The 25713-nt window shown below is 36.4% G+C and overlaps 1 protein-coding gene across 1 annotated transcript in view; it reads left to right on the forward strand.

Annotated features, from left to right (window-relative positions):
* MAN1A1 (mannosidase alpha class 1A member 1) overlaps positions 1 to 25713 on the forward strand; it is a 162488-nt gene that overhangs the window by 43923 nt on the left and 92852 nt on the right. Inside the window, exon 4 of the mRNA XM_019418221.2 lies at positions 12906 to 12986. Coding sequence (XP_019273766.1) covers positions 12906 to 12986 — 81 coding nt within the window. The remainder of the gene's footprint in view (positions 1 to 12905; positions 12987 to 25713) is intronic.

A 25713-nucleotide genomic window follows, 5' to 3' on the forward strand; every position in this document is an offset into this window, starting at 1 on the left:
AATGTGTTCGGCTCTTTCATTTTAAAAATGAGAAAACAGGGGGCGCCTGGGTGGCTCAGTCAGTTAAGCGTCCGACTTTGACTCAGGTCATGATGTCACGGTTTGTGAGTTCCAGCCCTGCGTGGGGCTCTGTGCTGACAGCTCAGAGCCTGGAGCCTGCTTCAGATTCTGTGTCTCCTCCTCTCTCTGCCCCTCCCCAACTTGTGCTCTGTCTCTCTATGTCTCTCAAAAAATAAATAAATGTAAAAAAAAAAATTTTTTTTTTAATGAGAAAACAGACCCAGGGAGCTGGTGATTTGCTCAAGGTTCTACAGCCATTTGATTGGAATGACTTGTGATAGATAGCTCTAATATTATCAATAGAACTGAGAATGAAAAATCAAAGCAGTGAAAAAAAATTGTTTCTTCTTGAGGGTTTGTCGTCTCTTACTAATATCTCTGTCCCATCTTGTTATTTATAAGTTAAATTAAAATACCTACCTTTAAATAGGGCTTGTCATCAGCTATCTATGGGAGAGAAAATGGTTAATGTATTCCCTCCCCCAACCCCTCTCAAGAAAGGTTGGGAGAATAGGAACTGGATTCCGTCAAAATCAAATGATTTTTTTCTCCTCCTGTTATCCAGTGTTTTTTCTTTCTTTACTTGTTTCTTTAATTCAAGTATAATTAACATAATGTTATATTCGTTTTGGATATATAATATAGTGATTCAGGAATTCTATATATTTCTCAGTGCTCATCAAGATAAATATATTCCTAACTCCCTTTATCTATTTCACCTCCCCTTCCCCTTTGTTAAGAGGATATTTATATTTTTCCGTTTTAGAGGAACCTTTGTACTGTTTTCCACAGTGGCTGCACCAATTTGCATTCCCACTGACAGTGCTCAAAGGTTTTTTTTCTCCATATCCTCACCAACACCTGTTATTTCTTGTGTATTGTGCCATTCTGACAGGTGTAAAGTGATATCTTGTGTGATTTTAATTTGCATTTCCTTGATGATTAGTGATGTTAAGCATCTTTTCATATATTTGTTGGCCAGTTGTATGTCTTTGGAAAAATGTCTATTCAGGTCTTCTGCCCATATTTTAATTAGATTGGGGTTTTTTGGTCTAAAATTGTATAAGTTCTTTACATATTTTGGATATTAACCCCTTATCAGATATATCATTTGCAAACATCTTCTCCCATTCAGTAGGTTGTCTTTTTGTTTTGTTGGTTTGCTTTGCTGTGTAAAAGCTTTTTATTTTGGTGTGGCCCTAATAGTTTAACTTTGCTTTTGTTTCCCTGTCTGAGGGGATATATCGAGAAAAATGTTTCTACAGCCAATGTCAAAGACACTAGTGCCTATCCTTTCTTCTAGGAATTTTATGATTTCAGATCTCACATTTAGGTGTTTAATCCATTTTGAATTTATTTTTGTGTATGGTATAAGTGGTCCAGTTTCATTCTTTTGCATGTAGCTGTCCAGTTTGCCCGGCACCATTTGATGAAGAGACTATCTTTTCCCCATTGTATGTTCTTGACTAGTCATACATTAATTGACCAAATAAGTGTGTATTTCTGGACTCTATTATGTTTTCTTGATCTCTGTGTCTGTTTTTGTGCCAGTAACATACTGTTTTGATTACTACAGCTTTGTAGTGTATCTTGAAATCTGGGGTTGTTGATACCACCAACTTTGTTCTTTTTCAAGATTGCTTTGGCTGTTTGGGGGCTTTTGTAGTTCCATACATATTTTAGGATTATTGTGCTAGTTCTGTGAAAAATGTTGTTAATATTCTTACAGGGATTGCATTCAATCTGTAGATTACTTTGATGGTATGGACATTTTAGCAATATTAGCTCTTCTAATCCATGAGCATGGAATATCCTTCCATTTATTTGTGACTTCTTCAATTTCTTTCATCAGGGTTTTAGTTCTTAGAGTACTCTTCCTTGGTGATGTTTATTCCCAGATATTTTATTATTTTTGGTATAGTTGTAAATGGGATTGTTTTCTTAATTTCTCTTTTTGCTGCTTCATTGTTAGTGTATAGAGATATGGGGCACTTGGGTGGCTCAGTCGGTTGGATGTCCAGCTTCAGCTCAGGTCATGATCTCACGGTTTTTGAGTTTGAGCCTCAAGTCAGGCTCTGTGCTGACAGCTCAGAGCCTGGAGCCTGCTTTTCATTCTGTGTCTCATTCTCTCTCTGCCCCTCCCCACTTGTGCCCTGTCTCTGTCTCTCAAAAATAAATAAATGTAAAGAAAAGAAAATAAATGCAACATATTTCTGTAATTAATTTTGCAGTTTTACCATATTCATTTATCCAAGATCGAATGATTGAAGACAGGAAAGTAGATGTCAGTGATGCTAGACCTGAATAGTATCCAGGTCCCTTGTCTTTTAATTACAGAATTGCTCCCCAAAACTCCCCAAATCCTGCAACAATTCTTTGCTTTCATGACCAGCAGTAGTCTGAGAAACTGTGGAATCATTTATTTAAAAGAACAAAGCGTAAAGGCCTCTCAAGCTAACAGGCAAGGTAACAGAAGGTGGTTGGCTGACCTCAGACCACTACCAGGTGACATGAATGTGTTCCGTGGGCGGTGGGGACCTGTGAGGAAGCAGAGGGAATCTAATAGGGGAAATTAGGCTGTGGAGAAGAGCCAATTTTTGTGCTTCCTTACTTGCAAGATAAAGCAGTTGGACTGTTCTTGAGTGGTTGCTTAAATACTGACCTTTAATGTTGTTTATTTAAAGCTATATTTTTGTTTTTTAACAAGATTTTATCCAAATAATTGACAGACTTGTGTAAAATACCATTTTAGAACTGTTATTGATAATCTTGGCCTATGTCTTTCAAAATATACTTTAAAAGTCACAGCCACAGGTCTCAAATTTCTGTTTCTTATAATACTATTCCTAATGTGAGAGGTCTTGAAACATATTTGTTATAGTTCTTTCTGGGTGTTGCCATATTTTCCCTTAAAAAAGCACTTACCAGTAACATCCAAGTGATAGTACTTCTCATCGTAAAATTAGTAAATAAAATTCAGGGAAGCTGTATTGTTTTACTCTCCTAATCATTGTTTTATAAAATTCTTCAGCTTCCAGTTTTCTGGTTGGTTTTAATATGTCTTATATGAGAATTCGTTTTATATTTGCTCAATTTACCCAGAGGCTCAGGTGATTATATCAATAATTACACAGCTTTCTTTTTGAAAATGCAAACTTTTTCCGTTTATCTGAAGGACGGAGACATTGGAGAAGCTTATTAAACAAAGAGAGAAAATTTGTTTTGTTTTTATGGATAACATGTAATATGATTCCAGCTTGGATAAATTATTGCTTGTTTTTAAATTAACTTTTTTTCCTGATAAAGTATTAATTATAGTTGACGGCATCAGGGTATTGCAGAAAAGTTAACGCATCCAAATTTATTGCAAGGGAAAAATCAGAATGAAACTGAAACAAACACTACTGTTGAGGGTTGGTTTATCCTGTGGTGCTCTTGAGCATCAAGAATAAATGTGTTTTTATGTGAAATATTCAATTTGCATCACTTACAGGTGTAAACTAAATGTTTTTTTATTGGTTTATACTATCATTAACTAAAACTCATTTTCTTTTAATTAAGGCATAGCAAGTTGATTCCATTTGCATATTTGGTAGCACAGAGTTCAAGTGGCTCTAATAACGGGCTTAAAATAAATCACTGAGATAATATATAGGAGCAAGGGCTTCCCAGGTGGAGCTTTGTATTCCATTCAAGCATCTGTAGAGGAACACAGATCTGGGCAGACCTCTAAAGGTAGATTCCAATGGATGAGTTTTCTGGTTTTAATTCAAAGTAATCCTAAAACCAAGAATCTGAAACACACCCTTGGTTACTCATTATTTATTTCATTCACATGTTATTTACTAAACACATTTTAAGGTCAGTTATCCTCCTGGAGCTTATAGTCTAGCAGGAAAAATAGAGTACTTAGCTGGGGCCAAGTTCTCTTGAGGGAGGAAGAAAGGAAAGAGGAAACCACTATTTAAAGAGTACAGAGACATGCCAAGTATTATGCTAGGTGATTTTTTTCCATAGGTTATCTCATTTAGTGTTTGTGACAACCTTACAGGGTAAGTGGTATTGTCCCTGTTTTTATAGATTAAGAGGTGATTAACTAATTTCCAAATCACACAGCAAGTAAAAGCTGTGGGTGAACAAGATCTGCCTAACTCAGCGACCCTGTTTTTATTAGAGAGGAGGAAGTGCAGAGAGTTGTGAAATACATATAGGCAGCCAGAGAATTTGAATCCTCCCAGGTTAGGCATGTAATCTTCATATCACAGCACACATTAAAGTGTATTGTTCCACAGGTATTCAGTAAATTCTAATTAAATGAACGAGAAGTTATCTTGTCCTACTTCTCAACAGACTATACTAGACTCAGAGAACAAGATGACAGGGCACAAGGATAACTGTACTGTGTCATATTTTGAAATAGTTAGAAATGATCTGGACTTCAAGTGCAGTTGATCTACTTGTTTTTTATCTAGCCTACTTCCAGAAGAGATTTGCAGTGGCTCCTGCTACTGGAAAGTCTTTAACATAAGAACAAATGATCAAGAGTTTCATATTTAGGCATTTCTAAGTTCAGTTCTGAGTGCTGCCTATTCTTTAGTGTCACCTCAAAGAAGTATTGATTACCTAGATCCTTGCAGGAGAAATATTGAAAACTGTGTTCAGTATTAATATTATAGAATATGTAGAACTTTTCTCCAGATAATAATTTTGATATAAAACCTCAGTAAATGCCAAAGTTATATTAACTATTAAAAAGCATTTTTCTTCATTGAGGTAAAGTGGTGTCTCTATGACAGGGGGAGCTTTGAAAATGACAAAGGATAGATGATTAGCCTATTCCAGACACTTACCTAGCAACACACTAAGATGGTGGTCTTTGGCAAGCACATGGATTGTACTTTTTTTCTTTAATTTTTTTTTATTGCAGTAAAATACACTGGTACCATAAACTGGTACCATCATAACCATTTTTAAGGGTACAATTCAGTAGTATTAAGTACTATAATATTAATAGTGTATTGCTGTGCAACCATCACCACTATCCATATCCAATTCTTTTAATCTTGCAAAACTGAAACTCAGTTCCCATTAAACACTAACTTCCCAGCCTTTATCCGTCCAGCCCCTGACAACCACCGTTCTACTTTCTGTCTGTATGATTATGACTACTCTAGCACCTCCTGTAAAGGGGATTCATATGGTATTTGTCATTTTGTGACTGCCTTATTTCACTTAGCATAATGTCTTCAAGGTTCATTCATATTACAGCATATGTCAGAATTTCCTGCCTTTTTAAGGTTGAGTAATATTTTCATCAGATGTATATTCCACGTTTTGCTTATTTATTCAGCTGTCAGTGACAGTTGGATTATTTCCATGTCTTAGCTATTGTGAATGTTTCTAGGAACACAGGTATCCAAATGTCTCTTTGAGATCCTACTTACAATTGTTTTTTGTATACACCCAGATGTGGGATTGCTGGATTGTATGGCAATTCTATTTACAATTTTTGGAGGAGCCACCTTGCTGCTTTCCACAGTTGCTGCATTGTTTTACCTTCCCACCAATAGTGTGCAAGTGTTCCAGTTTCTCCACATTCTCACCAACACTGTTATTTTCTGATTTTGTTTTTTACAGTAGCCATCAGTAGCAGATGTGAAGTGATATCTCATTGTAGTCTTGATTTGCATGAATTGTAGTTTTTGTCATAATGAGTACTGTATGTTTAAGATAACAGGTGAACTTAATCTCTTCCCTTTTTTTTTAAGTTAAAGTACAATGTTGACATGCAATGTTATTTAAGTTTCAAGTGTACAATATACTGATTTCACAATTCTCTACATTATGCAATGCTTACGACATTAAGTGTGGTTGCCCTCTGTCACCATACAGTGTTACTACAATATTATTGACTGTATTCCCTATGCTGTACTTTAATTCCTGTGATTTATTTATTTCATAACTGGAAGTTTGCACTTCTTAATCCCCTCTGCCTGTTTCCCCCACCCCTTCGGCTCTGGCAACCAAAAGTTTGTTCTCTGTATTTATGAAGCTATTTCTGTTTTGTTTGTTCCTTTGTTTTGTCTTTTAGATTCCACATATAAATGACATCATATATGATATTTGTAAAGTTTTATGGTATTCATCTGACTTATTTCACTTAGGCTAATACCCTTTTGGTCCATCCATATTATCTCAAATGACTTATCCTTTTTCATGGCTGAGTAATATTTATGTGTGTGCGCACGGGCATGCATATATCTTTTTGAATTAGTGTTTTCATTTTCTTTCATTAAATACTCGAAAGTGGAATTACTGGATCATATGGTATTTTTTTTTAACTTTTTTAACGTTTATTCATTCTTGAGAGACAGAAAGAGACACAATGTTAGTGGGTAAGGGGCAGAGAGAAGGAGGCAGAATCTGAAGCGGGCTCCGGGCCCTGAGTTGTCAGTACAGAGCCTGACGTGAGGCCCAAACCCACAAACCCCGAGATCGTGACCTGAGCCGAAGTCAGATGTTCAACCAACTGAGCCACTCAGGCACTTCAATATGGTATTTTATTTTTAATTTTTTGGAGGAACCTCCATACTGTTTTCCACAGTGGCTGCACCAATTTTATTCCCACCAACAGTTTAATAATCCAGACTGTTCTTTTACCCTACTTTTCAAGAAAATAAGCTATAAGGCTCCCTGTTGGAAAGACGTAAATAAGTTAACCTCACAAAGCAATTTTTGGATCATCTCAAATACCTGAATGCGTACTTGACATAGGTCCAGAGTTCTATGCCATAGACCATGAAAGAAGTGACTTCTGCTTTAGTATTTGCCTTAGTCTATTTTAGAATAGCATTATGTCTCTATGGAGGCAAATAAGTTAATTATCCTGTTGAATGGAGTTATTCAGTATTTTTATCTGAATGCAAATCAGTGCCCGCCAAGCGTGATGATTTAAGTTTTGGCTTTAAAAGGATACTGAGATGTTCTGTCAATAATTAGTGATAGATTGGACTATTAGTTGAGGGTCCTTCTGGGTCTGCATAGTAAAATCTATTCACATAGAGAAGATGGTCTACCTTTGTGGCCTAACGCTTTGTTCCTCTTAAGAGGCTTATCATGTTACTTAAACATGAAACTAAAAGCTGCCAGGACATATGTTACACTAAGTTACATTGTTTAATATTTCAATTTAATCTGTTAAAAGGAGTTTTATACTTTTAATCCTGGAAATAATAATACAAAACACACTTTGAAATACTATTTATAATCCAAGGTGTCTGCTAAGCTTAAACATAGGCAAGGTGTATGGGCAGTTACCACTCTTTAATCAATGTCTTTGAAAAGTCTCATCTTGTTTCCAACGTACTTTTCAGTAAGACAAAGCATAGTTATCATATATGTTAGGAGTGGAGCAGTTATTATTAAACATAGTTACTGCACTGGATTGTGGTAGGGCAGTTATTAATGCTTGCTTTTCACTTACAGTTCATTGAGTAGAAAGCTGGTGGGGAGTTTGGAGGAATAGCTAGCAAAGAAGTAGTCTCTGATTTGAGGGCTCATAGAATTACCCTTAAAAAAAGAAGCCTAAACATTTATCCACGGGATACAGGTGTGCTGTTTCGAAGAGACACATGCACCCCCATGTTTATAGGAGCACTATCAACAATAGCCAAAGTATGGAAAGAGCCCAAATGTCCATCGATGGATGAATGGATAAAGAAGATGTGATATATATATACAATGGAGTATTACTCAGCAATCAAAAAGAATGAAATCTTCCCATTTGCAACTACGTGGATGGAACTGGAGGGTATTATGCTAAGTGAAATTAGAGAAGACAAAAATCATATGACTTCACTCATATGAAGACTTTAAGAGACAAAACAGATGAACATAAGGGAAAGGAAACAAGTTATACAAAAACAGAGAGGGGGACAAAACATAAGAGACTCATAAATATGGACAACAAACTGAGGGTTGCTGGAGGGGTTGTGGGAGGGGGGATGGGCTAAATGGGCAAGGGGCATTATGGAATCTACTCTTGAAATCATGGTTTCACTATATGCTAACTAATTTGGAAGTAAATTTTAAAAAATAAAAAATTAAATTAAAAAAAAAAAGAAGCCTAAGAATTTGGACCAAATAGAGTATTATTAAAATATTTTTGAAAATAAAAGTCCTCTTCCCAAGAGGGCTTTTTCAATTAAATACAATTAATCAGATCTGTCTGTGCCATGTAGAATCATAAGAATTAAGAATGCCTTTAGTATAAGTTTGAGTCTAAATAATTATGATAAGTCTTATGCAAAGAAATAATATGTCCTTTAGGGAAAGGCTGTGCCTCTGTAGTTCCTCAATCAAAAGAAAACTGGGTAAATCTGTGCTATAAACTAAATTTGTTATTCTAATGGTGAAGCCCATTTCATTCACTGAGATCAATTAAAATCTATCATTTTACAGAAAATTTTGGTGAAAAAATTGCTTATAAAAATATCAAATAAATCCCTAATAAAGTTTCTTACTTGTTTAAAATTCTATCTTGCCTAGTGGGAGAAAGTTAATCTTTCAGACATTCATTCTGAAACAAGGATTTTGAAGTGTTCACTTTTCCTCTTGCCCAGATAGAGTTAGGTTCTTTGTGCTCATAAATCAAATCTGTTGACTTGAAGGAAGTCAGTAGAAATATGGAGCATAGTATTAAGGATTAGGAGAGGGAGACATGCAAAATGGTATGTTGAATTAAACTCTTTTATCCATTTTAGCATTCTTTATCAGTTTATTTCATAATTCACATAAATGTATAGTGAACTAGATGACAGAAATGTTAAGGGATAAACTTACAGAAATTATAAGTCTAAGACAACCAGTATAAAAGATTAGTACTGTGGCCTAATTTTTCCATAATTTGTCATACTCACCTCTTGATTCTAGGTGTGACCTTAGTTATACAATATATTTTACTTAATCTATATATGAATGTGGTTAAGTGTGCCCTTCAATTCAAAGACTGTTGGTAGAGGAAAGTCAAAATGAAGGAGGCTTTCTCCAAGCCTCCAAGCCTTTTTTCATGGTTAGGCTTTCAGCCAAAAATGTCCACTTCCACTTGTTTATTAATTGTGATATTAACTAATAGGTGCATGCAATTTAGCCAGAAGTCTGGATCAACTTCTCAACCTGGCAACCACATATGACAGTGCACTAGAAGCCGTAGAATATTGGAGCATATCCCTGCGATGTAACCTTACTTAAAGATTTAAGGAAGGTAACTTTATTTTAAAACAAACACAGATCAAGGAGATTGGAAAATTCATACTGTTAGAAATAAATCACACAAGATTTTAGTATTACGGGCTCTTTGCGGCTCCCCTCCTTCACATACTATCTTCTCCCTGTCCTAATCCCTCTCTGTCATTAGAGTAAGTCACTGGAAAAGTTTTAAAACATCTTAAAAGATACTGCATGAATATTGGTGGGATGAATATATTCGCTTTAATTTAATAATATTTTTAATGGAAATCATAATCAGAAATTAATAAAGATAGCCTACAACCCTGATTGTAGAAATTCCCTTTTGAAACTCCCGATACCTTGGGGCGCCTGGGTGGCGCAGTCGGTTAAGCGTCCGACTTCAGCCAGGTCACGATCTCGCGGTCCGTGAGTTCGAGCCCCGCGTCAGGCTCTGGGCTGACGGCTCGGAGCCTGAGCCTGGAGCCTGTTTCCGATTCTGTGTCTCCCTCTCTCTCTGCCCCTCCCCCGTTCATGCTCTGTCTCTCTCTCTCTGTCCCAAAAATAAATAAAAAACGTTGGAAAAAAAAATTAAAAAAAAAAAAAAAAGAAAATCCCGATACCTTATATGAAGTATATCAAACCCAAAAGGAAGTTTGGTCAAAATACTGTATTTCAAAAGAGGATTTTTTAGACATTGAGAAAGAGGACTCCCATGAGGGTCAGAGAAGATGTGTCAGTTTGCATTCTAGAATTTAGAATATTAGGATTCTGGAGTTTCTGATATTCCAGTAACCCCTGAGGAAATAAACTAAGATAGGCCTTGGTTTATGTCGCCTGAGTTACTGTGCTGTGAGTAATGGCAGCCGTTCTCTGCTGAGTGCATTATGCCAGGCACCATACACAGTGCTTTACATTCACAGACTCCTAGTGCCTTGTAAGGAATGCATTGTCCCTTTTTACAAACAAGAAAACAGAGACTTAAAGAGAGTAAGTGACTTGCCTGGGATCTCACCCTCAGCCTTCAAGCCCAGGTCTTTCTGACTCTAAGGTAGTCTTTTTATGGTCTGTTGTTTCCAATATAGAAAACCAGTTTGCTATGGTGGGAGAATTTTTATTTTCTTCGTCCTTTTCATCTAAGGATCTGTAAAGTGAACAAAAGTATCTAAATCTCAGTCTTTTGACCTAATCACATAATACAGCCCAGAATGTTGAAAGATCTCTCAAATTAAGGTTTATAAATAATTTAGATTTAACTTTGATAAAAAGAAGTAGAAAAAATAATGTTGGGAGTTCTAATGTCATTCCAGTTTTCAAAAGGGGGAAAATATGATGATTCTTGAGTAGTCCTAATGGTGATGTGACATTCCTGAACAAGGCTTTTAAAGACAAGGACACAGCAGTCACTGGAAAGCTGCATGGGTTCACTAACAAGCCAGATTTGCTTCTTGGACAGGCTCACTAGACTGTTAGATCCATGAAATTCAAAAGGCAAAGCAACTGACTTTGAGCATGGTGTTTTGCAAGGTCATTTCTCAATATTTTATAGAGCAAGATCAACAGAATTTAGGTTCTAGAATACATTGCTGGATCAATATCTGGTTGAACAGCTGTACCCAATAGGTGATTGATGTCTAGCTGAAAATATATTCTGATGATATTTGACATGGCTCAGTCTTCTACCTTGCAGTAATTTTTATCAGATGTCTATATCAAAGTCCTCATAACCAAAATTTTCATAGGAGGAAGAGAATGCATATCTAATAAACCCATAGCCAGAATAAGAATATAAAAATCACTTTCACAGATTTTAGTAGGTAGAAATGCAGAGGACTGCTCTCAGACTTAAAAACTGAAAAACACAAGTAAAATATAAGAGTTTAAATTTCTTCGATTTTACTATAAGACATTGTTACCTTTAGACATAAGAAATATAGCGTGTGAACCAAAGTAAATTAGTGAACTCCCTTCCTTTTTCCTTATCAGTGATTTTGTGGAATAAAGAAGCTTTTACCAATATGCCTACAATGCTCATTCTGAATGATGCACCTCAATGATAAATTGCACCTCTATAGAGTCAAATCATATCAGGTGCATGTTGCAGATTATGAAATACTGTTAAACGAGCCCACTAAAGAGTCTTATGATGCTTTTGCCTACCTCTGGCCCACTAATTCTCATAAGTTGTTTTCATCCTTTACAAGAAATTTTTTGAAAAATTTTTAACCATAAGTAGTTGGCTAGCTTTCATTGTTAGATCCTTATAACTTTTTAGCAAGAGCAGGGGCAATTAAATGAAAATCTATGTGTATTTGTCTTTTCTGGAATTGTTTCCTCCCACTAAAGTGTAGATTCCATGAGTTTGAGGACCTTGTCAGTCTTCATTACCTTGCCCCTAGGGCTTATGACAGTGCCTGGCACATAGTAGTTGATAAATATTTGTTAAAAGAAACAATGTCTTGGATGATTTTAACTAAGCTCATCTGCAAGACATTGACTCCATATAATATAGTTTGCTGTTAGCCCCTATGATTATCAGTGAATGGTTGGACCTTATGTAAAAGGGAACAACTACTGAGTAGGCCAATGAACATGAAGGGAAGCTAACCAAACATTAAAGAGGATCTTACCCCTATTGTTGGTTAGCTGTGTGCAATTTTCTAGTAACAGCATGTAGGACACGTCTATTTAGTAGTCAAGTCTTGTAAAATAATACAAGTATTGGTGATAATTACTAATTATATGCCACAACGGTATGACCATTAATAAAGGGACTTGGTGCATTATCATGGAGGTGATAATAGGAGTCAGGACAGTGCAGAGCCATGGGCCAGGAATCGGAGTACTCCAGTCAAATTCTGATTCAACCACTTATTTGTTGTCCGACCTTAAAAATGTCACAATAACCACTCTACATCTCAGTGTCTCCATTTGTAAAATAGACATAAGACTAGTAATTATTTCACAGGGCTGGTGTGAGTATTAAAGGATGTAGTTCAGGTAAAGAGACTAGCACAGGATCTGGCACACTGTGGATAATAAAAGCAGGCTCCTTTATGCAGATAAAATTTCTTCCCAGGAAGATGTCCATCCTAGGCCCCAGGCAGGAATTTGGGAACAAGCACTTGGAACCCAGGTCCCCCCAACTTCAAATTCTATTTGCATTCTAGCTGTGCTACTTTAACATGGTGGGAGAAGAACGCTAGAATAATGTTCAACCACCAGCCAGAGTACAGAGTCTGAATGGCCTTTCAGGAAGAAAAAGCAGGCAGATGAATAAGATAAAGGAGAACACAACAGAACAGAAAAATAAAATGTCCTGGCCCTGCGGCATCTGCACAAATAGAGAATACCAGCTAAGTACCGTATGTGTTGTTGAGCAGAGGGTGCGTAACTTAATTTTAGAAATATTTTATAATTGTTAAGAGTCAAAATTATTTTTGTTTACATATATTTTGACATTGTTAAAAGAGAGGAACTTTTTCTCTTGTATATAAATTGCTCTGGGCAAACATAAGATGGAGTAAAATTTAAATATTTGGCACATTTTATCATGATGGCATTTTTCTCAATTGTGTGCTATCATTTATGTATGAACCTTCTTTATTCTATTTCCACAGAATGCTGAAGTTTCTGTTTTTGAAGTAAATATACGCTTCGTTGGTGGACTACTCTCAGCCTACTATCTGTCTGGAGAAGAGGTAAGATGAAACAATGAAATTACATTTTTGGGAGTAAAATGTGCTTTCTATGGTACCTATTTTCATATTTTGATGGGCCTCAAGCATACAATGAATTGTCATATAATATATACTAATGAGACCGGCACACTGGGAAATTTGGGCACAAGTTGTAAGGAGATGTTAAGCAATGCCTTTAAAAAAGCCTGCCTCCATTCCATTAGGTGTGGTGTGGTTTACAACCATAAATCACATATGCCTGTTGACCAATTAAAGAGGCTTAGTGCAATGGCAGGCCTGTGAATGATTGTTTTTTCCTTAAAAATTATTTTAATGTTAGCATAATGTTAGCTTAATAAAAACCTTTTTTAAGGTAGAGACATTTTGACAGGTAAGATATAAAAATTACAGTGTTTAAGAAATTGAGAGGGTGAGTGAGATACTCAGCCTTGCAGTGAGAAGCCCTGTAGGCCAGTGTGTCCCTGTGTAAAGTGCTTTGGAGCTCTTCCTAGAGCAAAACTCAATTAATTATCTGCTCCGAGGAAAGCAGGAATTTTTCGTTTAGCTGCCTTTTATTGACAGATTAAGAAAGGATTTTTGTATCATGCTTGTATAGAGTATGAATGCTATTTTCTTGAAAGGTTTTGGACAACTTTATGAATATCTTAAGTTTCCACTAAGTTGTTGGAACGGACTTCGTCTTTAATGTTGACAGTATTAAAAGCTGACGTCAAGGCAAAACAGTCAGATATTTCAATTTCATGTCAGTCAGATTTGCGTGAGCCTCAGCATTCTGGCTAGAGTGGATCTTACCTAGTGTAGTATTTCATGTATTTCTATGCTCCTTCAAACAGATTTAAGCAGAGCAATAAATGTTTAATGAGAAAAGCTGCTTTACTTTGTTCCCGTCTCTCGGGTACTTTCCTAGCCATAACAAAGCAGCCTGCGCAATCTTAACATTCTCTCCGTCTTTAGATTTTATTCTACCGTAGATATTTTTAAAGTATATAAATGGCTTCTATATTCCCCTATATCTGTCCTGTTGAAGTGTTAAATTCTTTTCTTCGTTATAGATTCTGTCGCCTTCTCAGCCAGGGTAAAGAGACTTTCTGGCACATCATGCCTCTTCTTCCTTTTTTCCAGTCCCACATAACTTCATGTGTTCAATTTAGTTTAAGATGTTCTAAGCATTAAGCCAGAGAATCCATATTTTTAAAAGGACATACTGAAAATTAATGTTATTTTAGTTAGCAAGTATCTGCTTTTAGAATATTTGTCTTTGAGTGTCCAGTGCCTGGTATTCTCATTGTTTTTGACATGACATACTTACATTGAACTTGGTTTTAACTTTGTTCATCATTTATGTGGAGGTGAGACAATTTGGAGGAAGTAAGAACGGCATGCTAGCATATATCTGGGCTCAAATAGGATAATTGAGCATATAAAGAGAAACAAGTAACATTTCTTTTAAATTTGCATCATATTGGGGCGCCTGGGTGGCTCAGTCGGTTGAGTGCCGACTTCGGCTCAGGTCACGATCTCGCGGTCCATGAGTTCGAGCCCTGCATCGGGCCCCTGTGCTGACAGCTCAGAGCCCGGAGGCTGTTTCAGATTCTGTGTCTCCCTCTCTCTGACCCTCCCCATTCATGCTCTGTCTCTCTCTGTCTCAAAAATAAACATTAAAAAAAAAATTGCATATTTAATTGGGATTTTTTTTCACCTGTAACAGTGACTTAAGTTTATGTACGTATATATTTCATATGCGTGTGTGCTTATTATAGACGTATATTTATGTACTTTATATAATACCCACAGATATTTTTCCTATAGATAAAATCATTTGCCTCAGATCTTGTAAAGGTACTTTTTTATTCCATACTTAGATAACTTTAGTAAACTAAAGACTACAAAGAACACCTCCATTGAAAATAATTCTTCTAGTGTATTTGTTTTATGCTTATCCCCATGCAAAACATTGTTTTCATTACATCTAGATTGTCTACATTTTAATTTTATAAAAATTACTTAAGGTATTTTCTTTCCTACATACATTTCTGTTTCTATAGAATATACTTTTAGTACATAAGGATTCATCTTCTCAGCATAGTTTTTGCATAACCAGTCTCTAAATGTTGGATAGTTGGGTTTTTTCTAGTATTCCTGTATTTTGGATAATGTAGCTAATAAATATTTATTCTCTAAAGTGGGATTTCTTGGTGAGAAGTGATAAATACTAGACTTTTGTAACACCATCTCCTCTTTTTTCCTCTCAGTTACCTCATCACCGACAATTTCATTTGACCAATGCACTCAGGGGAGTTGTCCATCAGGAATGTGGTCAAGAAAAATTATTTTACCCCAAACACTCAGGGAATAGGCTATCAGGAATGTGGTCAAGAAAAATTACTTTACTTCAAATCTGTGCTTAAGCTATTTGTCTCCATATCAAAACAAAAAAAAATAATAATTGAGCATTCATTAATAGAAAGAACATCAATATGGCCAAATTATGAATTAGTTAGTTTCAGATTGTTGATAATGTTCTATACTGTATTTTTTATGTAAACTAAGGTATTTACTTATCTTGTCTAGGAAAATTCATCTTCCTAAATCATCTCATAGAGGGGCTCTAAGTCACAATAATTTAACATTCCCATTTCATTGCTGAGGCTCAGCAGTATTTTGAGAACATCTTATAAATCACCATCAGAAGTATATAGCTCCACATTGATATAAACACAAGATTCTTAAACTTATATTGCAAAAACAGAAGAGGAAGTACCATTGTTTATGTTACATGCTTCAGGAAAATTACAATTAGAAACACTAAATAGTAATCAAGAATGCCAATGGAATTCTAAACCCTACCAAAATTACAACGGGAATATGACATACCTGTTGATAAATAGTTTGATTATAGGGACATATTCAAAACTTTTAAAACACCCCAGCTCATTTAAAATATTTTGTAGTGCCATTAAAAACAGTCAAGCCATGGGGTGCCTGGGTGGCTCAGTCGGTTAAGTGGCTGACTTCAGCTCAGCTTGTGATCTCATGGTTCGTGGGTTCCAGGCCATGTTGGGCTCTGTGCTGACAGCTCAGAGCCTGGAGCCTGCTTCAGATTCTGTGTCTCCCTCTCTCTCTGCCCCTCACCCACTTGCTCCTTCTCTCTCTGTCTCTGTCTCTCTCTTTCTCAAAAATAAATAAATATTGAAAAACTTAAAAAAAAAAAAAAACAGTCAAGCCACAAGATTTTCAGTCTATATATGAAATGCAAATAATCACAAGAATTACAAACAGGCTAAAGATAAGATGAATAGTAAATAGGAATGAGTAGTATTAAATATAAATAACATAGATAGTATTGCTCCATTATAAGCTCAAGGGAAACTAAAATCCTCATTGGAGATAGTAAATAGCAGTATCTAGAATATCATTACCCAAAATGTGTTCTACAGAGCACGAGTTTCTTTTTTAGACATGTCAGGATAAGTTTGTATCTGTATACATACTAAAAATAAGTTCAGAAAAAGCTACATCTTATATTCTGTCTTAGAAATTCACAATGTACAGAAAAAGAAACTAATTGAATTTTATTTATCCCTGTGTTTTCCATACTTAACTATAACCTCTCTCCTTTTTTCCTAGTGTAACATTTGCTGAGTTACAAATAATGTTTCCCAGAACAAATTTTAGGAAACCTCACTGTAGAGTAAGAGTAACCTAAGCAAAAATGATATTGAAAGTTGGAAAATGCAAAAAAAAGATATTACAAGAGAAGATGATACATGTGGGAAGTAGCATGCATAAATATATCACATATTATTTGTTTTACAGGAGCAACCAATGGCTTTCTTGAGCAGAAAGAGAATTTAACAGGATATAGTAATGCCACAGACTCATAGTGAGGGCTGAAAACAAGTTGGAAGTAAGTCTCAAGTTGCCACAGAGAATCTCTGTGGCTGGATAATCACTCTGGGACATCTTAGAATTAATAAACATGCCCTATTTTTTCTACCTTTGTTAAGACACAAAGGCCCAGGAGAATGACATCAGTTGGCATGTGGCCCCTTAGGGATCTTGGGGAATGAAAGAGAGGATATGACAGAAAAAAATCTTCCATAGGGTTTGAATTCAGTATCCCTTGAAGACTGAGTAAAGATCATTCCTGAAGAGGAAACAGCCCCTATTCAAAGAGTGGAAAGAGTAGATATTTTGAAGCACCCCCACTGCAAAAAAAAAAAAAAGACACAACGTCACTATGATGAGTAAAGGTGTCACAGGAAATAGACAAACCACATAGAAACTGATAAATTTAATGATACGCTTGAAAAAACTTTTCCTGATTTGCAAAACTACTTTATTCTGTAAATTAAGAGAGAACATTTAGAACTACCAAGATCAGAGGAAACATTTGACTAGTATGTTTTATGTATGTGAACTAGAAAAACAAAAAAACAACTCCTGGGTGCTAAAACCATTGAAGAACTAGCTGTCAATGAATAAAGGTCACAAAGACATCTGATCTAACACAGGGGAAACACACATAATGGATCCTTATATTAAATCAGTTTACTCCGCCAAGATACCCTTCATTTTACAGGTGGCAAAAATATTGTTACCCAAATTCACCAAAAGAAATCAACTGCTCCATACACCACTGCAGAAGATTGCTGAAGGACTTCCTGAAAAGAGAAGTAGCTAATGCCACTAAGTTTAGGAATGTCAAGGGGAAAAACATATAGGAAACTGATAGGATTATGGAGTGGAGAAGAGAGAAATAAGATTGAGAATATGAGTTTAGTGGTAGAAAGATTCACTCTTTTCTCATAATAGGATTCAGACATTTGGGGTACTAGGGTTCTAGCCATTAATTTTGTAGAGTTTGATTAGTGACTAATAATTATAAAAATGTTTAGAAATCCCTTGGAAACTCAGGATGCATTGATGGGGTTCCCTTTCAAACTCAATATCTGCCACCATCTACGAGAATAAAGTCGTCTTCCAGACCATCCACCTGTCTCCTGCCTTATTCTGCAAAGAAATTAAAGTGACTTACAGTAAATGTGCATAATCCACACAGAGCTGTTGAAAACAGAGAATGAAGTCAGAATATTTTTTTAATTAATGTTTTTATTTCCATTCCAGTTAGTTAACATACAATGTTATATTAGTTTCAGGTGTACAATGTAGTAATTCAACACTTCCATACATCACCCAGTGCTCATCATGATAAGTGCTGTTCTTAATTCCTATCATCTATTTCACCCATCCCCCACCTCTGCTAACTATCACATTGTTCTCTATAATTAAGAGTTCTTTTTTGTATCTCTCTCTCTTACCGCTTTTTTATAAACACTAAAAATTGGATAATGTAAAATAACCCACATGTCACCTTATACATACTAAATTTTCCGTAAAATGTAGAACTATCTGGTATAAACAGGAAAAAAAATCCAGCAGAAATGCATTAATATCCATCTCCCCAAGTCCTGCCTAAATTGTAAAAATTGGGTTTAGATTTATATCCTCCTCTCTGGATAGTAATTTAATTATGGTCTCTAATAAAGTTGATTTGAATCCAGAAAGCAGAAATATCAATAGAGGGCATAATTGCAAAAACACACACACAAAAAGGATTGAAAAAAAGTCATAAAACTATAAGATCAAAATATATTAAGCCTATGCAATTAATAAATAACAGATGTGAGCAGTACAGTTTAAAAGGAGGCTTGAAATAATGGCATAATGAAATAGAAAAATTAAGTAATCGAATTCTTGAAGAATATTTATTATATGTTACAGACCATAAAATTTTTTTAGTAAGATATATGTGTAATGCCACAGTCAAACTGTAACACTGGGGGGCACCTGGGTGACTCAGTCGGTTAAGTGTCCAACTTCAGCTCAGGTCATGCTCTCATGATTTGAGAGTTCAGTCCCACGTGGGTCTCCCTGCTGACAGCACAGAGCCTGCTTTGGATCCTCTGCCTTCCTCTCTATCCTTCCCCTGCTGGTTCTCTTTCTCTCTCAAAATCAATAAAACTTTTAAAAAATATATAAGATTGAGCATAAATGATACACATATTTAAAATGGTGAAACCGCTTGAAAATGTTTAAATCTCTTAAATAACTGGATCAGGGAATGAATCTATAATATTAAAATAGACTACTCAACAAACAACTAAAGTATAAGCATCCCTTTAAATTCGGTGGAAAGTAACCAAGGTTGTTCTTAGAAAAACACCTCATTTTAAATGTCTATAGTATGAAAAAAATACTACATGGTTAACTAAGTCTATATTAATTAGCAGAAAAGAAAGGGAAATAGCAAAAGTAAGAATACTAAATACATTGTAAGATGAGAAAAGGGTTGGATTTCCAAAACTCCTTTTCATCAATATTCTGAGAAAAAGTTTTGGGGGAAGAACTTGGTAACAGAAAGACCCATGTTGGAGGAGGAGGAGTTAGGGAGGCTAACAGGGAAGTGTTGGATTGTTAGATGAGTTAGGGTGCCAGCAGGAGAGCTCTCGTGGGTGTGTGTTTGGGCAGAGCTGCACCCTGAAGTGGTGTGGGATTGGACGGCGATGCAAATAAAGCGGGGAGTCACAACATGAGAGAAGTCGTGTTATCTCTTCAGTGATGCTGGTCGCATTCCTGCCAGGCACTGCACACTGTTCCTTGCCTTGAGACATACCTGAGAATAAAAGCACCTCAAATCCCTGCCCTGTGGATTTTATCTTCTGGCGAGGAAATGTAGCTCTTCTAAACCAAAACAGTGACACTTGAACAGACCTGTAAGAAGAAAGGTTTGTGTTTTTGGTTTGTTAGTTTTGTTTTTGCAATGATAGGATAACGAGGCAGAAAACGGACTTAAGGATATCCACATGACCCGACGTAGTTCCAGCTTCTTAGCCTTTCCCTCAGGCTTGCACTTTCACACCATATAAGGATGTAACCATGCCACACAGCCCTTCCGGCAAACCTCCACTGGTCCATGTGACTTTGTAAGTTGAGTCTTTTTGATTCCACCTGCAGAGCCTTTAATAATCTGGCCTCAGCTTATCTTTTCTAGTTCTGTTCATTGTGCCCCTCACACACCTTCCTCTATAACTACAATGTGCTTTTTTTTCCTTCCTAAAATACTCCAAGCACATCTGTGCACTTTTTATATCCACACTTGCTATCCCCAGAATGGCTCTCCCACCTCCCCCAACCTAGATATGGCCCTTCAGTGAGGCCCTCCCTGACCCGACTGCTGGTACCACTTCTACTCCTGTAGGAGTCCAAGACTCCCTTCCTGCATCCTCTGCACATGCTGTTACCACTTGTTGTTCCTGGTCCTCTTACTCCTCCATCGTCCCTTTCCCCAGTAGAATCTGTGTAACTCAAAAATAAGGATTAAGTTTCTGCTGTTTTTATATCCCTTTGCTGAACACTGTGTGTCTAGCACTAGAAAATATTTAGTAAATGTTTCTGACTAAACCTTTATCAGGCCTTCTGTGACTTTTATTTTTTTAAAACCCCAACAGAAAATTCTTCTAATTTTAAAGCAAAATCTGTGCATTGATAATGTAAATAAGCAAATGGCCTGTAAGATTGAGATGGTGTGTTGAGACAGAAAGAATATATAACAAGGTAGCTGAAAATATGCACAATCTCTGATCCCCTGTGTAAGCCCCCACAGCTGTACCCCACTCCCCACCTCAACCTCTCCCACTGATCCTGGCAGAACAGCTTGCTTTTTTTTTTTTCAAGTCTGTTCTGTAATTGCTGGTTCTGTGAAGGAGAAAGTTTTGAAAACCAGTGAGCTAGAGACTACATCGAAATTTAATTAATTACTAAGTATCATTGGTCATTTATGGTGGACCTTTAAAACAGAATAGACATTAGAACATTTTGTGAAATTGTAAACATAAAGAAGAAATTATGAAAAGGAAAGGAATTGTGCAATGTATATTTGCTTTAGTTTGAGGAAACGATCCAGCTAAAACTTTCTTAGCCATTTAATGGTACACTTAAGCTACTTTTCTGAAAAAGAACAATTTTAATCATGTTTACTAAAGGCTATTGATTGTTTCCTTATGTTATTTTGTACTGATGTATTTAACTTTATGCTTCTTAGTTTAGGTTGATATTTGCATATACTTTAGGCATTAAATTTACTGTTTAGCATTTATTATTGAATTTTTTACAAAAGAAAGGAATATGATATAGTGAACAGCAGTTTTCACTGTTGTCAACAGTTAAAAAGGTTCAATGTGACATTAGAGTATAGTAATTTTGCTTATTTGTTAATTAGATTTCCATGGTTAATGAGTTATAATCATCTCTCATTGAATATTTTATTATGATTGGAACTTTAATATGTACTTTAAAAGAGCTAGGAGTGGGGCGCCTGGATGGCTCAGTTAAGCGTCCGACTTCGGCTCAGGTCATGATCTCACAGTCTGTGAGTTAGAGCCCCGCGTCAGGCTCTATGCTGTCAGTTCAGAGCCTGGAGCCTGCTTGGGATTCGTATCTCCCTCTCTCTCTGCCCCTCCCCCATTCACGCTCTGTCTCTCTCTGTCTTGCAAAAAATGAATAAACGTTAAAAAAATTATGAAACAGCTAGGAGTATATGAAATTGATTATAAATAATATACATTTTAGTTAAATGAAGTGACTACATTTTTTTGTCCTAGAGTGAATTGCTGAAATCATATCTACTCCTTAACTCAGGTTTGCTATATGTGTTTATCTCTGTATAAAAATCTATCCTATGTTTATAGTGGTTTGCAAAAGCACAGAAATTTTATCAGTAAGGACTTTCTCTCTACAATTCCTGAAAGTAGTTCTACAGTTTGCTAATAATTCCAGCTCTAAAACTTATTCATACTAATGTATAAGTGGCAGAAGCTGGTCTGATTTCTCTGATTGTAAACCAAACAAGAAAGGTTGGCACCCAAAGAAAACGGAAAGTCAGAAAATTAACTTGTTTCTTTTTTGTGTTTTAAGTAAACTCTACCCCCAAGGAGGGGCTCAAACTCACGACCTCAAGATCGAGGTGCACTCCCTACCATCTGAGCCAGTCAGGCACCCCTAACTTATTTCTTAATGAAATATCTGTATCCCTTTTAGTTTAGGTCAGTACTTTGCACACAGTAAGAAAACTACAAATTCACATCAGTGAGTGTAGACCCAGGCTCTGATGTAGTGACAGCCTCAAAATCTCTGATTTAAGACAGTATGCTCTGTATGTTCCACATGTTCTTCCCATGCTATATGCTGTGCCCATGACTCTGTGTCTCATCATCCACCCACCCAGGGCCCAGACTGATGGAGCAGCTGCCATCTAATCATTTCCATTTGCCAAGATGGGAGTCAGGAAGTTGTGTCTCATCATCCACCCTCCAGAGCCCAGACTGATGGAGCAACTGCCATCTAATCATTTCCATTTGCCAAGATAGGAGTCAGGAAGTTGGAGGGTGAAGTTGGCAAAAGAGAATCTAGAAAACGCACACTGGCTTATAATGCATCTATTGGAAAGACACCTGTTATTTCAGCCCACATCTCATTGGCCAGAGCAAGTCACATGGCCACTGTAACTTAAAAGGTTGGGGGAGGGGATGCATAGTATCACTGTATCCCCAGGAGGAAAATTTAGTGAACAGTGTTAATGACTGCCACAGTGGCCACTGACTTGAGTTAAAATGTATAGCCTTCCTGACCACCAGGAGTAGCAGAAGACAGGGATTTGTGAGAAGAGAGGAACTTTTCCAAGGATCCCCAAACCATAATCCATCTGTACTGCTAGGAAGAAACTTCCTCCCTTTGGCATCAAGGTAATAAGTGGAGGGTTGTGCCTTGGGATAGGAATTCTCATCTTCAGGAACTTTTCAAGTAAAAGGCTACCTGTTAGCATTAGTCTACAAAGATCTGCTTCTCCAAGAAGTATCTTCTATTGTAGACCTCTCGCCTAACTTTCCAGATTTTAAAAATAAAGTTGACAAACAGACATAAAGTACTCTATCAAAAAGGAATGTCTGTCACCACTATTGTCGTTGTCTGATGTGAGAGTGAATCATTGCTTTTTGGCAGCACCCTATTGTGTTGACCAGACGTTGAGGACCTGGTGCTCTTCCTTCAACCACTTTCTCTTTGACTTAAGTGTTTCCAGGCCAGTCGTTTCTGGTTTTACAAAAGTCTAATAAAAGAGATGAGGTAATATATTGATATTTATGTTGAATCATTTCATAATTCACAATGTCTGTTAAAACCAGTATTCCAAGTCATTTTTACTGTATGAATCACATCAACTTGGATTTCTAGTACCAGGGTGTGTGTGTGGGTGTGTGTGTGGGTGTGTGTGTGTGTGTGTGTGTGTGCGCACGCGCGTATGTGTGTGTTTAAACAAAAGTTGTATTTTTCCAGGATATCCTTTGTATTCTTTCTCTTTGAAATTGTGGTGTCCTTTAGAAGGGTACCAAGAGGTAGCTGTAGCAAGGAATTTAAAATTTAATAGGGCTAGTAGAAAATTCCTCAGAATTGTAGTAATTTGCCATCTGGTAAGTTCACTTATTTACTGAATCAGCAGATGCATATGGAATACCTGCTTTGAGGCACTGCACTTGGTGCTGCAGAAACAACAAACAAGGGAAAGACAGTCTCTGTTGACAAATATTAATCATTTAGATTTCACAACAACCCTATAAAATAAGAATAGGTATTGTTTTTATCCTCATTTTATGAAGGAAGAAACAGAGCATAGGTTGTTAAGTAACTTGCTCAAAAGCATGCAAAGTGGCAGAGCTGGGCTTCAAACTCAGACATTCTGGCTACAAGATACCAAGTAACAGCAAGACATTAGGGATCTCAAACATACAAGATAGATGTAGTAGGCTATAGCCTGAACAGATGAGTCATCAACAGCTAAATGACCATAGAAGGAATAGAAGGGGAAGGGGTTGCCCATAGCATATAATAGGTTGAGAAAAGGAGGCCTTAACATTTAAGCATTAGTGAGAAGAAGGACTAGAGAAGGAGACTGAGATGTGGTGGGCCCAGAAGTAGGAGGAAAACCAGTAGAATGTGATTAGCCAAGATAAAATAGTATTTTGAAAAAATAAGTATTCAGCTGTGTTAAAGGCTGCTGCTAGGGCAAATTGTTACAAGGACTGAAAAGTATCTTTGTTACATAGCAATACAGAGGTCATAGGTGACTTTACTGAGAGTATTTTGATAGAGTAATAGCGTAGAATCGAAATTATCTTTCATTTAAGAGGAGACAGTCTTTAAGAAGGTGGAGGAAGATAGGATTCAGAGGACAGATGACCTTAGGAAGGGGTCCTTCCTCCATTGCAGACTGAGAGTAGAGGAGAAAACATATCAGTGACTCTGTAGATTTGATGGGCCATCTGATGGCCCCTGTTAACTATACGAAGAAGTAGAAGACAAGGACATCTGCCTAGACTTGAAGAGAGAACATATGTTGAGTGTATATAATATAGAGTTGTCATTCTAGAGACAGTTGACTAGAATCATGGTAGAGTGTCTAGGTTGCTGACCATGAATTCACGATGGCATCAGTCTTCCTAGGTTCCCAGGTATATATTGCTCAGTAGCTCATATACAAGGAGGAGAAGGTAGGTGGTTGGTTTTAGTTGGGTTTTACCAGGCAGAAGTGACAGAGAAAAAGAAATGCATGGGTTCTGTGCTATTGGCAAAAATATTATTGAAATTACAGACTACACTGTCCAAAACGAGTATAATAAGACAGTATGAAAAAAAGCAGGTGAGTGATAGTTAGAAAATGGACTGGTTGAATTGCCCAAAGTTTAGTTAAAGTAGAACAGGAGTAGCAGTAATTTACAGGTGACTGAAAGGTCTGAAAGTAAAGGCTATATAGTGGGATGGGTGAATAAGGGATTTTAAAAATGAAGGGGTTTTGAGTGATGTCATGATCTAGGATAATATCACAAGACTAAGTGGTTAAGGTGGGATTTGCCAGAGTCTATCTGCATGCCTGACTATGCAATACATTTTGACTGAAAAAGTATAATGTAAAAATCGGTCTTTAAAAAAAAACTGCCAAGCATCAGTGAATTTATTTTTAAATTTGATAAAGTGTAAACACTGTTTATAAGATATTCATAAATGTGTGTGAAAATATGCACTGAACAAAGATCACTGTTTAAACAACGAGGGAAGTATTCACACAGTCTGAAATTTAAATATAAGATTGTTGGACAAATATTCATGACTCTAGAGCCTTAAGAAGTTAGTACAGATGATTAGAGTTGACAGTAGATATGTAAACAACACATATTAGCTAATTACTTGGGTTTAATGCATCTGTATACCTATGCAGAGCTGTTTCTTTTAAGCTACAACTAGATGAAATTTTACCTGCGATAAATACAGTAAATTTGATTGTGTGATGTGAATTTGTTTTGGGTTTTCTTTAAAAATTACATCTTACCTAGTATATGAAACTATTTTATTTACAAAAATTTGCTTTGGCAAAAATTTTATGGTTTGGGATTTAGGTATTATCCTAGTCCGTTTGGGCTGCTGCAACAGAATACCATAGACACATAGCTTACAAACAACAAACATTTATTTCTCCAAGTTCTGGAGACTCAGAAGTCCAAGGTCAAGGTCCTGGAAGATTTACTGTCTGGTGAGAACCAATTTTCAGGTTCACGGGTAGCTATCTTTTCCATGTGTCCTCACATGGCAAAAGGGATGAAGGAGCTTTTGGGGGTCT

The sequence above is a fragment of the Panthera pardus genome, unplaced genomic scaffold (genome assembly GCF_024362965.1).
Source record: "Panthera pardus isolate Hobbes unplaced genomic scaffold, ASM2436296v1 HiC_scaffold_17, whole genome shotgun sequence".
Taxonomy (NCBI): domain Eukaryota; kingdom Metazoa; phylum Chordata; class Mammalia; order Carnivora; family Felidae; genus Panthera; species Panthera pardus.